This window comes from Festucalex cinctus, chromosome 3 (genome assembly GCF_051991245.1).
Source record: "Festucalex cinctus isolate MCC-2025b chromosome 3, RoL_Fcin_1.0, whole genome shotgun sequence".
Classification (NCBI taxonomy): Eukaryota; Metazoa; Chordata; class Actinopteri; order Syngnathiformes; family Syngnathidae; genus Festucalex; species Festucalex cinctus.
Window position 1 is genome coordinate 6374290 of NC_135413.1, and position 17279 is coordinate 6391568.

The 17279-nt window shown below is 42.0% G+C and overlaps 1 protein-coding gene across 1 annotated transcript in view; it reads right to left on the reverse strand.

Annotated features, from left to right (window-relative positions):
• cdh13 (cadherin 13, H-cadherin (heart)) overlaps window positions 1–17279 on the reverse strand; it is a 511818-nt gene that overhangs the window by 57641 nt on the left and 436898 nt on the right. Inside the window, exon 12 of the mRNA XM_077515574.1 lies at window positions 5747–5889. Within this exon, the coding sequence (XP_077371700.1) occupies window positions 5747–5889 (143 nt within the window). The remainder of the gene's footprint in view (window positions 1–5746; window positions 5890–17279) is intronic.

A 17279-nucleotide genomic window follows, 5' to 3' on the forward strand; every position in this document is an offset into this window, starting at 1 on the left:
ATAATGGTACATCGAAAAAGGAAATTACAATGCTGAAAAGCATTCCCACATATGTTATTCGGATTCTTTATTATTTCAGGCACATTTTATTCTCCACACATTTTTGATGTGCAAAAACTCCCACACAATACATCCGATCTACACTGTTCACATTTCAACTTGCTTCAAAAATTCACGCCATCTTGGCTATATATCATCTGATTCCACATAACTTACAGTACTCGCACAATTTAACATTAACTATCAACTTTTGGCCATTCATTTTCAATGGGACTGACATTGAACTTTTTCCAAATCCCACTTTCCACGCCCACTTCCATACATAACGTCTCATCGTTACCAGCTCTCTGATACTGCTCATCAAATCTCGCTTGGTAAATGTTTTATGAGCGTCCAGCTTTCAGCATTCTCATGCATTTTCTGCAGAAATTGCACTTTGTCTACTTTAAAACATTTTTTTAACTCAACAATTGACTTGCATCTTTTCAAGTCATTACCAAAATGATTCCACAAATCAACACCTCTTACAGAAACGCACCTTTACTTAATATTTGTTCTTGTTTTGTTTTTTTTGTAGATACTTGTACCCCTTATCTCATAAGGACTGTGGAATTTATCGTGTCGTTTGATAATGCAATAACGGTATGGGAATCAAACCTTTATTAAATTATTGGAAAAAGCAACTTTACTACTATGGCTTTTCGCATGTTGGTTATAAAATGTGCATTTTGCAATATCGTAGTTCGTTTCATAACAATGAAAATGGACTCAGAGAGACAAAATGTTATTGAGTGCCAAAAAATATTGTGAGAAACATTCCTATAGACTTTGTGCATTTTACCTGCAGAGAAATCCACTCTAAGTGACATACAATGAAAACATATGGGCTCTGTTGTTTTAGAATTTGTGCTTCAGTGAGAAATTGAAACGTTTCTTTGGCACATGTAGAAAGAGTAGGAAAGAAAAGGTGACCAAAATAAAAATTGAAATTCTAGGCGCGCACCTCTGTCATGTAATTAGCACCTTGTAATTGTCATATTGTAAACATTGCTGTCCGCTGAAGCTATGTCATTTTTAATTGGTCTCAGGTTGTATGTGCCGTTGTATGCAGTAATATTAACGTACCTTACTAGGACAACATTACTCTTGTGCAAGGCTAGATCTCAGACAGGTTGAAAACAAGCAAAAATAGTTGGGAGATAGTTGTGATGTGTTTGTGAAGTGTTTGCGTTGGCCACATCACTTCACCGATCTTCTCATAAACACGGGAATCAGTCTTGATGTAGAGATAGAATGTCGCCACACAATTGAAGCATGTTACCCCGATGCACATATAAAGTGTCGATGGTCAGTGTGTCGTGCAATTGACATGAATTGAGACAGCACCCAGCAGCTTTTTTTTTTTTTTGACAAGAGAAGGTGTTATGCAGGTAGTTAATTGTTGCTGCAGGCTCAAAATGTGTATGAATTTGTGATGTTGACACTGAACTGGTTGATCGTGGGAGTATAGCTGCTTGACAAGTAGATCTTGGGTCAAAAAAGGTTGGAAACTCCTGTACTAATGTGTAAGATTTATAGTCATCCACATCACCTGCATGCATTCACGTGGCATTTCCCTTACTAATGTTTTTCAACAAGTTCTCCAGATCATTACCTCAGTTACTTTGCTACCATTAGTTCAGGCAATTGAGAATCGTTTTCTCTTGGGTTCACTTCTTTGTGTTATAGGTCCCGTTCCAGTGAGCTGGCTTTAATGACGGCACACAACTCCTAAGCAACCAGCCTGTCCCAGGCCACGATTTAGAGGGAGAATTGCGGCAAAATGTAATTATGCATGAAATGAAACTTTTTTTTTTTTTTTTTTAATGAACACCTGTTTCTGCCGAAAGTGCTTAGAAATTATGCATGTGCTCATCAATTTCAAAACAATAGATTTAAATGACAACCTCTATTCTATTATAATTAGAATTACCAAGAGAAAAAACTGTATGAATAGAAAGTGGCACAAAAGATTTTAGGTGTTTAAGTTGTAGGTAAATGGTGCCGATTAGCGATTTCTGGTCAGCACGTTAGTTTTTAAATAAAAAAAAAATGATGGGTCCATTTCCACTTCGTTCTCTACTAAGCTTTCTATGTCTGTTGATGTTTGTTTTACTAATTTCATATTTATATTTCTTTATCTCCTCAAACATACCTTACTTTATTGTACTCCACCATATTTGTGAGTATAATATATACGTGTGATGTAATTTCTGGTCAAAACATTCAATTGGGTATCCGGTCCTGTTTATGCATACAACATGTTTCCATAGACAACATTCACATTTTCCTTTTATCGATATGCTAAAAAATCCACCTGTATATGCGTTTTTTTTTCTCTTTAAAAATTTTAGGCCTTTTTCCCCCCCAAAATTTCTAGTGTTTCCATTTAGGCTTATTTGCGCAATTCTTGAAAATTGAAATGAAAAGAGAAAATCCAATAACTCACATATAAATGTAACAGGGTTATATAAGGTAGGTTGTATATCGTACTGTATAAATTTTGATATCACGTTCCGATATTGTAATATTGCACAGCACTACCTCAAATGACTGACTGAGGTATCAAACGTGTTGATATTTTGACTTTGAGAGTTGATTTTAAAGCGTAAAGATCTGGTATCAGAAGGACTGATATTTGAGTGTGAGCTGCACATCACAAAAAATGAAATAATTTTTTTTTTTTACATTTGTATGTTATACTTGCAGGGAGTCTTGAGTCACCTTCAAATGTTTACGACGGAAACAGAACCATCAACAATGTGACTGGTAGGGGGTCCTAATCTTTCTCCACTTATATCTGTTCTTCAATAGAGCCCCTCTACCTCCTCATCTTGCATTATATCACTCATCTTTCAGTGTTGATATTTTCACACCTGCCCAACTCTCACACGTCAACGCTATTCTGCCACCTTCTAATAGAATCTCTCAGCTTCACTAATGGGTCTGTCAGGATCTCGGCAAGAATTGGAGAACAGATGAGAGTTCAGGCAACACACTGAGAAAGAATCAAAATGATGATGGAGGTGATGGACTTTCAAGGTTTCCTTGACATCTGTATGCCTTGAGGAGAGTTTCAACACAACAGCTTGACTGGCACTGACAACTAGTGATCAAATGCTGCTTGCAGAAGCAGAGCCATTAATGCCTCCCATTCACACGATAATAATACACAGCAGCTAGTTGCCACCAAGCAATTTGATTGGACACGAGTCATTCCCCGAGTGATGACATACAGTACAACAGTAGTGTGATTTTTTACTTCCCATATCACTTCGCTTCACAGGTATACTAAATCATTAATTTGGCCCACATCAATGGTCAATTATCAAACTTTATTAAAATGAGTTATTAAAAACAAAGAGTTATATTCACTAAGAATGTGCTGCGTCCGGTAATAGCGCAAAATATTGCACCACAACTGCACCCGCAGTCCGCGCCCAGTTACCCACCTATTCACTAAGGATATTGCTCTAATCATATACCGGTGCAAACACGGCCACAAAACTGACAGCTTGGACAAAATTTGCACCTGATTTACCACACATGGCAATGGATTTGCGCCAAGAACATGGTTGCTATAGTAACAGTTGCGAGAAAGATGACATTATCAGAAAGTGAGGTTGGACCGAGAGTAAGCGTTTAAAGTGCCATTAAACTGTACAAAGCAGAGAGGACGACAACGACGTCATTCATTCATAAAGTACAAATTATTGGTGCGATAATTTTTTTGAAAATATATTTTCAGGGGTTGGCGTGGGCATACAGTATGCATCTGGCACGTAATAAAAATGATCGTAAAATGCCTCCCCGCCATTGCCAATCAGCCCGGGTTACGTTATGTGTCCTAAACCAACATAGAAAATCTCTCTCTCTCTCTCTCTCTCTCTCTCTCTCTCTCTCTCTCTCTCTCTCTGCATGATCAGAAAGAAAGCGACGTGCACCATGCCACATGCACTGCTGTCATGATCCCGAGATCAAGGTTGCGGCAGGTTTATACATGCTTTCCATATAAGTTAATTGTGTCACACAAACTCCGTGTGGTTATTTGTGCTGGCGTTAGTGAAATAGATGCTGCATATCAATGAGTCTCATTTACATTGGGGTGGGCATATTTTGCGTCAAATAACACCGGCGCACCGTGGTGCAAGCTGGTCGGCAGTGCACTTAGTGACGGATTTCCCCATCTGCGCGTGTTTAGTGAATTAGGCGCTCCCGGATTTCTCCTCCATTTTTACCGGTTAGCGCCGTGCAAAGGCGACGCAAACCTTTAGTGAATAGGCCCCATAGTGTGGGAAAGACGCACAATAACTTTTGATTTTAATGACGGATATTAATTCTGCCAGCATGCTAATGCGGCTAAGGAATGCATAGTCATTGGGCTCTATTTTAATGCCCAGCACAAGTCTAGCAAAAAGTGCAGTCTAGCTGTGCACATGGGTGGAGTTTTTTTTTTCTTTGGTATTTTGGTCGATAGGCGCAGGGAGAAATAGGCATCTATTCTGGTGTGCACTGTTGTGGGTGGGAACACAGCTGATTTGTTTGCCATCCACATTCCATTCAAATTCAGCGCACGGGCGGTGTGCAGTCTCCTACCATGAGATTGGAGAGCACAGAGTAAATTCAAAAGGAACTGCATGAAGATCTCCACTTGCGGATGATGGAATGTTGGCCGCGGTGGATGGGTACTAACCCCGATCGTGCATCCGTGTGTGACAACTCCCAAGCCCACCCCCACACAGCTGTCCCACGAAATATAATAAAGATGAAAATAATACTTTGTTCAACAATTGATTTCAACAATGATTCAGAGGGAGTGACACATGTTGTTGTCATATTATGAATGGGATAAGATGACATTCGCCTCCAACATTCGCAGAAGTCACAATCTGTCTGCCTGAGCCTCAATCAAATCCCTTGGTCCGCCATAATGCCCAGTGAGGTGCAACTCAGTCTGTCAAATTCCTAAATGTGGTAAACTACACTTGCCCCGGCACAAAAATAAACATGTGCCAATTTTTACACCAGGCACACGTGTGCCTGATTTTGAAAATAGAGCCTAGTACATCAATTGGCCTCATTTTGCATTTCCAGGCTACTTTGTGTCACTTTTACTTTCTGTGGGTCGCCAACTAAACTAATAGTGCGATGCAACTTGACGTAAAGTCAACTAATCATCCAATTTTCATCTGTTTTATTGTTTATTGTTTTTTTGTTTTTGTTTTTTTTGACACTTTGGCTAATTAGCATGTTGTGCTAATGGCTAACAAAAGTATGCTTTTTTGCTGGCATAGCAATTACACACTAACTGATTAGAAAAAAACAAACAATATTACTGTCACTTATTGCTGAAAACTCATAAATGATACTGTTGTACAAAAGCAATATAATACTTGATTCCATAAAGTTGTAGGCAACTGTATACTCTCATTCCCAAAAGAAATACTGAAAAAAGGGTATTTCTATTGCATCAAGAAGTAGCACTATCCATTGAGTTTGTGGATGTTTTTCATGGAAACACATTAATAACAGGTACACATTAAAATTTGTAATAAATTAATATGTCTCTGAATTGCTGAATAAGAAAACCTATTGTGTTTTACTCATGCTACATCGTATGAAGTTGTGCATATTCTCTATTCTAACATGAAGAACATGCAGCACATAAGACATTATATAGGCACCTATTGTTTCAGTTTTGTCTTACCGTTGTCGATGGCAATGAACAAAGCGGTGTATTTATTGTCATGAACATACGGCGATTCCCGGTCCAGAGAGGCCAATGTGTTGACAGTTCCTCGCAGTTGGTTCACAGTCAGCCAGCCGGCTGGATCTTGTAGGATGGCATACCTTGGGAACACAGTTCAAAGCTGGAGGTTACAATTGTATGGACATTAAAGCTCACAATAAATAAGTACACTCACCAAAATAATAGCATATTTCATGAAAATATGACACAAATGCTATTAAACAATTCCTCTCATCTTGCAGTTATAATCTGCTGATCTGCTCACCACATTAAACATTTTTAATTGGATAGAAAAAGTCTCTCGGAATGTTCTGAACAACGGTTTCCTTGAGTGGAGTCATGCTATAGTGGAGAATTTCATGCATGTCGCTCAATTTCCCACACATGACATTATGAACTTCCTTTTTAGACACAAGATGAGTTGAAACAAATTAACAGCGACTCTGCAAAAAAAAATCATGCCAGTAAGCAAGCAAATTTTTTTTTTGAATGATCAGTTATTCCCATCCATTAAAAAAAATTAAAAAAAAATGTTATAAACATGGTTTTGATTGGTAATGCAATTATTAAGGAATAACAGTATGTATGTAGTCCGAAATCTCTGTAGCAGTACATTTTTATTTATTTTTTTTACAACTTGGTACTTGCTTCATTGGTTGTAGTGGTACACTGCATTTCATAATACGTGTTCAATTTCAGTTCCAATATAGTCACTTGAATTATGCAGGCCATGAAGGGCATCCAGTACTCCAGGTGGGACTGAAAACACTTTCGAAAAATTCTCTCTGACACACTCCAAAATCTTGCAGAAAGTCTTTCCAAAAAAAGTTCAAATATCATATTATTCCATTTTCATTTCCCGTGGGTGCAATAGGCAGGTATCCCAATATATATATATATGTATATATATATATATATATATATATATATATATATATATATATATATATATTTTTTTTTTTTTTATGTGCAGTATAACTATCTACGTTCCCTCCTGAGAGCAAAATATTGCCATGATTGGAAACTTTCAGGGGAGAGAGAGAGAGAGAGAGAGAGAGAGAGAGAGAGAGAGAGAGAGAGAGAGAGAGAGAGAGAGAGAGAGAGAGAGAGAGAGAGAGGGAGGGACGGTGGGAGGGAGGGAGGGAAGAGAGAGAGAGAGAGAGAGAGAGAGAGAGAGAGAGAGAGAGAGAGAGAGAGAGAGAGGGAGGGAGGGACGGTGGGAGGGGGGAGAGAGAGAGAGAGAGAGAGAGAGAGAGAGAGAGAGAGAGAGAGAGAGAGAGAGAGAGAGAGAGAGCTGGCCCACAGCCAACACTAATAAACTGTTTCTATCGGAGAGCTTCAGTGTGTGTGTATGTGTGTAAGCAAAAGTTATAAGGACAAGGGTTGTGCTGACTTGTGTTTGGCCACAACTACTGTGCGCTTCATCTAAATTCACAGCAGGCAAAGCGTGAGGTAGAGAAAAGAGATGTAGGCGAAGCTGGGAGAGTGATGATGAGAGGGATCAAGAAGGAAATGTGGACAAGGAGGTATCATACTAGGAATGAGGTTGTAATGAAAATACATTTTCTCCACTTTCTTCTCCCTGTAATTTGAAATCTGCTTCTATAGTGCTGCCAACAGAGCAGCCTTATCTAGATCTAGTTCAGTGCTGCAGCAACAAAGTTGACAGACAACTTTTTGCCTCTAATTATTTTATTCAGATAGCAACAAAAATGTTCACTTGTCCATTAAAAATACATTTTTTTCCCTCATTCTTGACCTTTAGCACCATTTTCAGTAGTTTCCACATTTGTATTCTACAAACATCTTGTTTGAATACAAAGCAGTTTGATTTTAATTGATTGCTCTGCGTTGAGTGGTGTTTATCCCAGTGAGAAAGTGATACATTCGAGTGATCAAGACGGATGGCTGACATTCACAAATGTCTTGCTATTTTACGTTCTTTGAGAGCATCTGGCGGCATTCATTTATTCAAAATGTTTTCTAAAAATACATAATTCAGCTAGCATCAAGTTTCCATCATAACGCATTTATGGTTACAATTTGTCATGTACAGACATGTAGTCACTTTCAGACAAACCTCTGGCATCTAACGCTGCGACTGTAGCATCATTCAAAACCTTCCAGTCCTACACAAGTGGAATTGGAATACTGACTAAATGGACTGGATGCAATAAAATAAAATAAATGCCAAATATTTACTAATCGGTCAAGCTACCAGTGTATTACAGTTGTATGTTTGTACACAAGAAGTTGGGTGTGGAAAGTTGGCTCAATGCAACAACAATCACATTGTTAATACTGTCGTGTAACGAAAGCAACTGTAGACAGTTTTGGCTATAAACTGTCAACTGTGAAGCACTCTAAAACCATTTTATATTAACCAGTGTGTTTGGCAAATTACTTCCCAGATTTTACACACAAGTATTTGTGTCATTTGAAAGCCAAAAGCCAATTGTCGGATACACTGAAGTACTATTTTTTATTTTATTTTTTTTGTATCCTAAAAACACCTAATAAGATGCGGTCCATTTGCTGGTGTTTGGAAGGTCTATGGAGATTAACGGCAGCTGGTCCATTGATTTTTTTATTAAGACCTGCAAAGATATCATTACAGCTATTTAGCCCACTGAAAAAAAAAAACAGCATCAAAAAAGTTTTTCTGTGTCTTGTTGACACAGAAAATCCTTAATTTGAGCTTATGTTTTTCATGAGATAATAGGCCAATAGTAGATTTTTTTTTAGATTTTTTTTTTTTAAGTGGTTGTTAAAATTCATTTCTGAGACAATAATTACACAAACATTTATGGCTTGATCTGTAGCTTTCAATGATATAGAATCAAGGTGAGATCAGATCACTTCTGTCTTGTCTGGATTGAGCTGAAGAAAATTCTGGTCCAATGTTTATTTGATGAAGACACTTCATGAAAGTGACACTGAAATGTACAGTTCCATATGCATAACCTCCCAATTTTCTTTTTCCAGTTTGGAGACAGAACAGGGAAGATACTGTCTGACCACTTTTGGTTGGCCATTCATACTGTTGATGCATCACACAACAAGCTTTGTCCTTGCAGTGCAGTGAATCAGTGCCTGTATTATTCTCCTCCCTCACCCACGGCTCTCAAATGCTACCTGAGAGTCTTCAATCTGACATCCAAGGTTCCTCTTCTCTTAAGTCCCATGTCTTTTACCTTGCATATAGCCACAGTGAGAAGTGAAAGCGGACAGGGAGCTGCTGAATAATGTATGACCTGAATTCTTGAGATGTTCTCATTTTTCAAAGCAAGGTCAGGAAAGCATACTGTACACATACTTTGCTTGAGATAAAGAACTCCAACCACAATTGGGTTACCAGGACCAATAATGTTGCGTACCAGAAAATAGTTAAAAAGGTCATTTATATCTTCAATTATATAACAATAATAATGTGTGTATTAACCATTATATAGTATGTACATAATTCAACCAAATCTAATAATTTAGTGGGAAACAGTTCTATATAAAACAGACTATTCTTTCATTCATGAATGGCCCATTTATTTATTTTTTTACAACATGGGTGTCATCTCTTGTCACTGTTGATAATTATATTTACTCATATATGATCTATCGTGACTACTTGGAAATAACAGCATCTATGCCATGGGAACGCATATCAGATATAGAAAATAGAGAAATTAGCTTTATTGTTGAGTACTTGGACAGTGTTGTTAAAGGGATGATTGACTCATTTAACCATTTTCAGCAGTAAGAAGACAATATTTTGTCTATAATGTATGCCAGGGTTCACCAATTTCGGTCCTTGAGGTCCAGATTCCTGAAGGTTTTCGATGCTTCCGCCCACTAGTACACCTGATTCATGTAATCAGCTCATCAGCACGCCTGATAACAACCCTAATCTTTAGTATCAGGTGTATTGGTAGGTGGAAATGTCTAAAACCTGCAGGACTACGGACCTCGAGTCCCGGAATTGGTGAACCCTGATGAATGTGATAACTTCATTATTATCATGTACAATTAATACCTTTAAAAACACATTTTGCCACTTGCTGTCGACTGACGATGACATCACGCGTGTGCAGCTGTGATTGATCGTTACCTGTTTCCTGAGCACCTGATGTCATTTTCAATCGACAGCAAATGGCATAATATGCTTTTAAATGTATCAACTGTAGATAAAAAATAATGAGGTAATCAGATTAATTCTAGACAAAATATTCACTTTTTTTTTCTGCTGAAAATGGCTAAATAAGAATCCCTTGAATTTATTACATCAACCTCAGTTCCAGCAACCAATCCCTCAATAGCTCATCAATTAGTGTTACGTTGGGGGTATGGGTGGACCCAAAAGCGGAGGAAACAGGCGGGAAGACAGACTGGAAAGATGATGTAAGGAACTTTATTAACTATGACGGGGAAGGACTGGACGAGACGGAAGGGGAGTAGACTGGGCTGGATGTGGACACAGATCATGGCAGAGACTTGGCGGGGCGTGATGCAGAGACTTGGCGTGGCGTGATGCAGAGACTTGGCGTGGCTGACTTTGAAGACTAGGCGTGGCTGACTACTAGGCGTGGCTGACTTTGAAGACTAGGCGTGGCTGACTTTGAAGACTAGGCGTGGCTGACTTTGAAGACTAGGCGTGGCTGACTTTGAAGGCTTGGCGTGGCTGACTTTGAAGGCTTGGCGTGGCTGACTTTGAAGGCTTGGCGTCGCTGGCTTTGAAGGCTTGGCGTGGCTGGCGTGGAAGGCTTGGCGTGGAAGGCTTGGCGTGGCTGGCGTGGAAGACTTGGCGTGGAAGACTTGGCGTGGAAGACTTGGCGTGGAAGACTTGGAGTGGAAGACTTGGCGTGGAAGACTTGGCGTAGAAGACTTGGCGTAGAAGACTTGGCAATAAAGACTTGGCAATAAAGACTTGGCAATAAAGACTTGGCAATAAAGACTTGGCGTAGACTTGGCAATAAAGACACCACTGTGACCAGACATGCAGACATTCAAACAGCAAACAACAAACATCAAACAATGCTCCCACACCCGCGTGAGACAAACACCACTCCCTTATACAAACACTAATGACAATAACAGGACACACCTGGGAGACACAGCAGGGAGGGGGAACCAATCAGCAATACACACCAGGAAGGGAAGACACAAGCAGGTGGACAAGGTTAACCATAACGAGACTGGGGAAGAAGACAGGAACACCAGACAACCAACACTCACCCAAATAAAACAAAAACCCAAACAAACTGAAACGTGACAGTACCCCCTCACCAAGGGATGGCTCCCAGACGTCCCTAAAACAAAAACAAGCCAAAACGGGGAGGGCGGGGAGCTAAAACGCTGCCCCTAATCAGGGTACAAATACGAGTCTACCAAGGGGTGAAACACTGCCTTACAAAACTCCATGAAATTTGGATCGGGGGGCGGCCCAGGAGGCGGCAGTATTGCGGGCTCAAGGGGCGACAACAGGAGTGGCGCCGCCAAGGGCCGGTTCCCGCGGTGGGCCCTTTTCTTGCGCCGCCTGGCGCTGGGTCCCGGGTCGGCCGCCATTACCGCGCTGCCCGGGGCGGACCCCAAGACCGGAGATTTGGCTGGGGCGGAAACGAGGAAGCTGGGGACTTTGGCTGGGGCAGAGACGAGGAAGCTGGGGACTTTGGCTGGGGCAGAGACGAGGAAGCTGGGGACTTTGGCTGGGGCAGAGACGAGGAAGCTGGGGACTTTGGCTGGGGCAGAGACGAGGAAGCTGGGGACTTTGGCTGGGGCAGAGACGAGGAAGCTGGGGACTTTGGCTGGGGCAGAGACGAGGAAGCTGGGGACTTTGGCTGGGCAGAGACGAGGAAGCTGGGGACTTTGGCTGGGGCAGAGACGAGGAAGCTGGGGACTTTGGCTGGGGCAGAGACGAGGAAGCTGGGGACTTTGGCTGGGGCAGAGACGAGGAAGCTGGGGACTTTGGCTGGGGCAGAGACGAGGAAGCTGGGGACTTTGGCTGGGGCAGAGACGAGGAAGCTGGGGACTTTGGCTGGGGCAGAGACGAGGAAGCTGGGGACTTTGGCTGGGGCAGAGACGAGGAAGCTGGGGACTTTGGCTGGGGCAGAGACGAGGAAGCTGGGGACTTTGGCTGGGGCAGAGACGAGGAAGCTGGGGACTTTGGCTGGGGCAGAGACGAGGAAGCTGGGGACTTTGGCTGGGGCAGAGACGAGGAAGCTGGGGACTTTGGCTGGGGCAGAGACGAGGAAGCTGGGGACTTTGGCTGGGGCAGAGACGAGGAAGCTGGGGACTTTGGCTGGGGCAGAGACGAGGAAGCTGGGGACTTTGGCTGGGGCAGAGACGAGGAAGCTGGGGACTTTGGCTGGGGCAGAGACGAGGAAGCTGGGGACTTTGGCTGGGGCAGAGACGAGGAAGCTGGGGACTTTGGCTGGGGCAGAGACGAGGAAGCTGGGGACTTTGGCTGGGGCAGAGACGAGGAAGCTGGGGACTTTGGCTGGGGCAGAGACGAGGAAGCTGGGGACTTTGGCTGGGGCAGAGACGAGGAAACTGGAGAAGGCGAGGGGACCTGAGACGCCAGGGGCTTAGGCGGCACAGGCGTTGCGGCCAGGGACTGCGGCGGCAGCGGCACAGGCGAAGCGGCCAGGGGCTGCGGCGGCAGCGTCACAGGCGTTGCATCCGGGGCCAGCAGCGACGAAGTGGCCAGGGGCTGAAGCGGCAGGAGCGGCACAGGCAAAGAGGCCAGGGGCTGAAGCGGCAGCAGCGGCACAGGCGTGGCATTCATGGGCTGCCGAGGTGCCAGGACGAGGGCCTGGAGCCGGCGGGGCGCCGGAACGGGGTCCTGAGGCCGGCGCGGAGCCGGAACGGGGTCCTGAGGCCGGCGCGGATCCGGAACGGGGTCCTGAGGCCGGCGCGGATCCGGAACGGGGTCCTGAGGCCGGCGCGGATCCGGAACGGGGACTTGAATCCGGCGTGGGCCCGGAACGGGGATTTGAATCCGGCGCGGAGCCGGAACGGGGACTTGGAACTTCCGCTGGGTCCGGGTTGGTGGGAGCATTCTGTTACGTTGGGGGTATGGGTGGACCCAAAAGCGGAGGAAACAGGCGGTTAGACAGACTGGAAAGATGATGTAAGGAACTTTATTAACTATGACGGGGAAGGACTGGACGAGACGGAAGGGGAGTAGACTTGGCGGGGCTGACTTTGAAGACTTGGCGGGGCTGACTTTGAAGACTTGGCGTGGAAGACTTGGCGTGGAAGACTTGGCGTGGAAGACTTGGCGTGGAAGACTTAGCAGACTTGGCGTGGAAGACTTAGCAGACTTGGCGTGGAAGACTTAGCAGACTTGGCGTAGAAGACTTGGCGTAGAAGACTTGGCGTAGAAGACTTGGCGTAGAAGACTTGGCGTAGAAGACTTGGCGTAGAAGACTTGGCGTAGAAGACACCACTGTGACCAGACATGCAGACATTCAAACAGCAAACAACAAACATCAAACAATGCTCCCACACCCGCGTGAGACAAACACCACTCCCTTATACAAACACTAATGACAATAACAGGACACACCTGGGAGACACAGCAGGGAGGGGGAACCAATCAGCAATACACACCAGGAAGGGAAGACACAAGCAGGTGGACAAGGTTAACCATAACGAGACTGGGGAAGAAGACAGGAACACCAGACAACCAACACTCACCAAAATAAAACAAAAACCCAAACAAACTGAAACGTGACAATTAGCACCTACATAAAGTAATCCAATCTTTCTTGCTAACACGTCTAATTATTCACATTTCCTTCTTTACAGCTCACTGGCTTGGCAATTGAGAAGCATGGTATTTTAAGCCTTCTTTAGTAAACCTATACTTTTTTCATTTTTCTCTATTTCAAGGTGGAAAACTACCATGAAATTAATTTTCTACATTCTCATGCACAACTGATAAACATGACGCTTGATGACATTTCCACTTGATTGTGTTTTCTACTTCATCAAACCAATCTGCTGAGATGATATAAATCCCTGCAAAAATTAATAGATTGGTCTACTTTTTAAACAGGATTAAATTTTCTTGTATTTCATTTTAGGTCATTGTAAGGTTGTGAGAGTGACCAAGTGGGTATTGAATCAAATTACAATCACTTTGTGTTTCTTTGTGACCACCAGTTAAGTCAGGCTTTGGTTTAGATTATTGATTGTGTGTATTGCCCCACATATTGTCTCCAGGGGTCACCAAATCCGGTCCTCGTGGGCCCCTATCCTGTATGTGTTAGATCAGGGGTGTCAAACTCATATTAGCTCAGGGGCCGCATGCAGGAAAATAGACTACCAGGTGGGCCGGATCGGTAAAATAATGGTATATAACAAAAACGATTGCCGTCAATTATGCACAGATTTTCGCTATTTGTGGCCCAGCTATAAATTACAGAGCTCAACTGTAATCATATTGTACCAACAAATAACAAATGCAAATGGAACGCGGCAACACTTTGCCTGTTCGAGTTCCGGATGTGAAAAAAAAAAAAAAAAAAAAAAAAAAAAGCTTTGCAAATAAATTAGGGCTGTCAGAGTTAAAGCATTAATAGATTAATTAATCACAGAAAATTGTCGCATTAATCATGTATTAACGCATATTAATCGCACTATTTTTGGACCGCACTTGAACCTTGAACGTAACCGCGGATAGTTATATTGAAGGCTGCGCAGGACATGTAAATTTCCCAGATGGACCCATCCCAAAGGGATCAATAAAGTCAAGTCTAAGTCTAAGTCTAAGTCAATGATGAAAAAAAAAAAAAATCATTAAACAAACCGTAGCTTGAGGTTGTGTGTAAAATAATGACATCCAGGACAATTCCGTGTACAAGTTAGACTGCTTATGAAATTACAAATTTATATGCTTTGATTGTGACCGGCTGATTAATTGGTCTGTCATTACATGTTTGTATTTCTTTCTTTCTTTCTTTATTTATTTATTTATTTTGTACTTTATGGGCCAGACTAAACCCCTTTGTGGGCCTGATCTGGCCCGCGGGCCATATATTTGAAACCACTGTTTTAAATAATATATTGCCAGATAATGCCATTTTGTGTAATGGCAGAAACTGTGATTAGCTATGAAACTTTTGTGATTCAGAATTAACAATAAATTATATATACTTGAACTTCCCCAATCTCATACTCTCACTACACACATATATTATACAATGCAGTCTGTTTAATTGCCACCTCCTGCAATTCAGTAGAGAGTAAAATGCCACCCACAATGATGAAATAAAACAAGTTAGCATAGCAAGTATTTTATTATCCTTCTGTCTGACTGGGAGTGTGAAATATCACCTTTGGCACGTTACATATTATATACAGCACTTAACCGCCTATCCTCACGAGGGTCGCAGGCGTGCTGAAGTCTGTCCCAGCTGTCTTTTGGCAGAAGGCGGGGTACACCCTGAACTGGTTGCCAGCCAATCGCAGGGCATACGGCGCACCAGAGGTGAAGTCCTTGATATGGTGGAAGCAGAAACTGATTTGCTGGAGTCCATGCAACAGATTGTAGCATGCAAAATATGTTTATAAGGAAGTGCAAGCAGACCTCCACAGGCGGGTGATGCAAAGTTGGCCCAGGGTGATCACAGATCACCAGTGTGAAGTGTGTCAAAGAAAACGCCTTTGGTTTGCCAGATTATTTGTATACAATGTACTCTGCTATATAAATGCACACAATTAATTTCACTTCTTTTTCAACATTCATTCTTTGGCACTTCCAAAAAGGCTACCAATCAGACATAAAAGCCAGAGGTGGGTTATAAGGTTACCTCTCAGAGTAAACACGCCAGGTGTGGGCTAATTTCAATACTCTCCATATGGAAAATACACACGCGAAAATCCCAGATGTGCGTGCCTTGCCTCTGAATGACATCGACTGTGATCCATGGCTCAGACGGATTGTGTTCTGTGTCAAATGCATTTAACCCGCAGATCCCGGGGCACGCTGGCACAAACACACACGCACACACCTGCACATTTATGCAGAGACAGACGCAGCAGCACAGTTAAAAAGAGAACTGACTCCACTGTTTTGCTGTTTCATTCTGTGCACGCTCCCCCATCCCGCCTTTGCAACCATCCCCGTGTCTGTCTTTTCAGTGTCCTCAAACTGCCGACAGGTCACAGCTCTGGCATGCCAAAATCTGCGGTGCAAGTAAAATGTCAATAAGTGGAGAGACAAAAAACAAAAAAACAAAAAACAAGTAGCTCATAAGAGAAATGAAGAAATGCTTTCCACAGATGAGGGAGCAAAGTCAGATGGTTCAAATATGAAAGATGCCGGTATGCATAACCTCCTGGAGCCTGACTGATTCATATGGAAATGATGTTTTGCTATGCCGTTGTTCAATCACACCACGCCACTGACATTTGCTCAGTGTCTAGCAGCAGTTAGAAGTTTTAGATGTAAATCAGGAGTAGGAAGTTTAGCTTTTGACTTCGCCTTGTCATTATAATCCAAGGGGATATCACTGCTGAGCTTCATCCAACAAGCCTGCAACATTGTTAAACAGGAGCCGGCTTAAAATGGATTGACTCTACGCGACTTAAGTGACACAATTCAGGTTGATTTCACAATTCGGGGTGTACACATACAGTCCAGCACTGCGGTGTAAAGAGTAAAAGGTAAATGAAATCAAATATCCTCAGATTAGAATGCGGACTCTCCAAAATATGGATTAAAATTAGATATACAGTCAAACCTCGGTTTTCGAACATAATCCCTTCCAGAAGGCTGTTCTAAAAGCAATTTGTTCGAAATCCGAAACAATTTTTCCCATTATAATTAATGTAAATAATTTTAATCCGTTCCAAGTCTAAAAAAAACTTTTCCAAGTTTTTTTTTTTTACTAATTTACACTATAAACTGCACTGTATACTGTTTACCATAAATAGAAAAGGGCAGAAATAGACACTGATTTATTAAGATATCCTATCTAATAGGGGTGTTAAAAAAAAAAATCGATTCGGCGATATATCGCGATACTACATCGCGCGATTCTCGAATCGATTCAATTAAAAAAAATTGATTTTTTTTTTTTTTTTTTTTTTTTTTTTTCAGAGCTCAGAATTGTTCATTCGGTAGTCTTACCGATTCAACGTCTTATCATCATTGCCTTTTTTTTGTGTGTGAATCGATTTTTAAACTTCCATTTTTAATGGAAAAATATTCAACAAAACGTCTGACTTCGGGTTAGGATTCACACCTTCAGCATGGAAGAATGTTATATGAATGGAACATGAAGCCTTAATATTTTATTTTAATGCTGTTCAAACATGAAACGGATTACAACCTCTATAAGACTAAAATTTCAGATAAATAAATAATACATTTTCATATAAATCTTACACTCTACAAGCGTACTGATTAGTATTTTCTAAATTTGAATGAAAAAAAATCGCAACAATCGACTTATAAATTCGTATCGGGATTAATCGGTATCGAATCGAATCG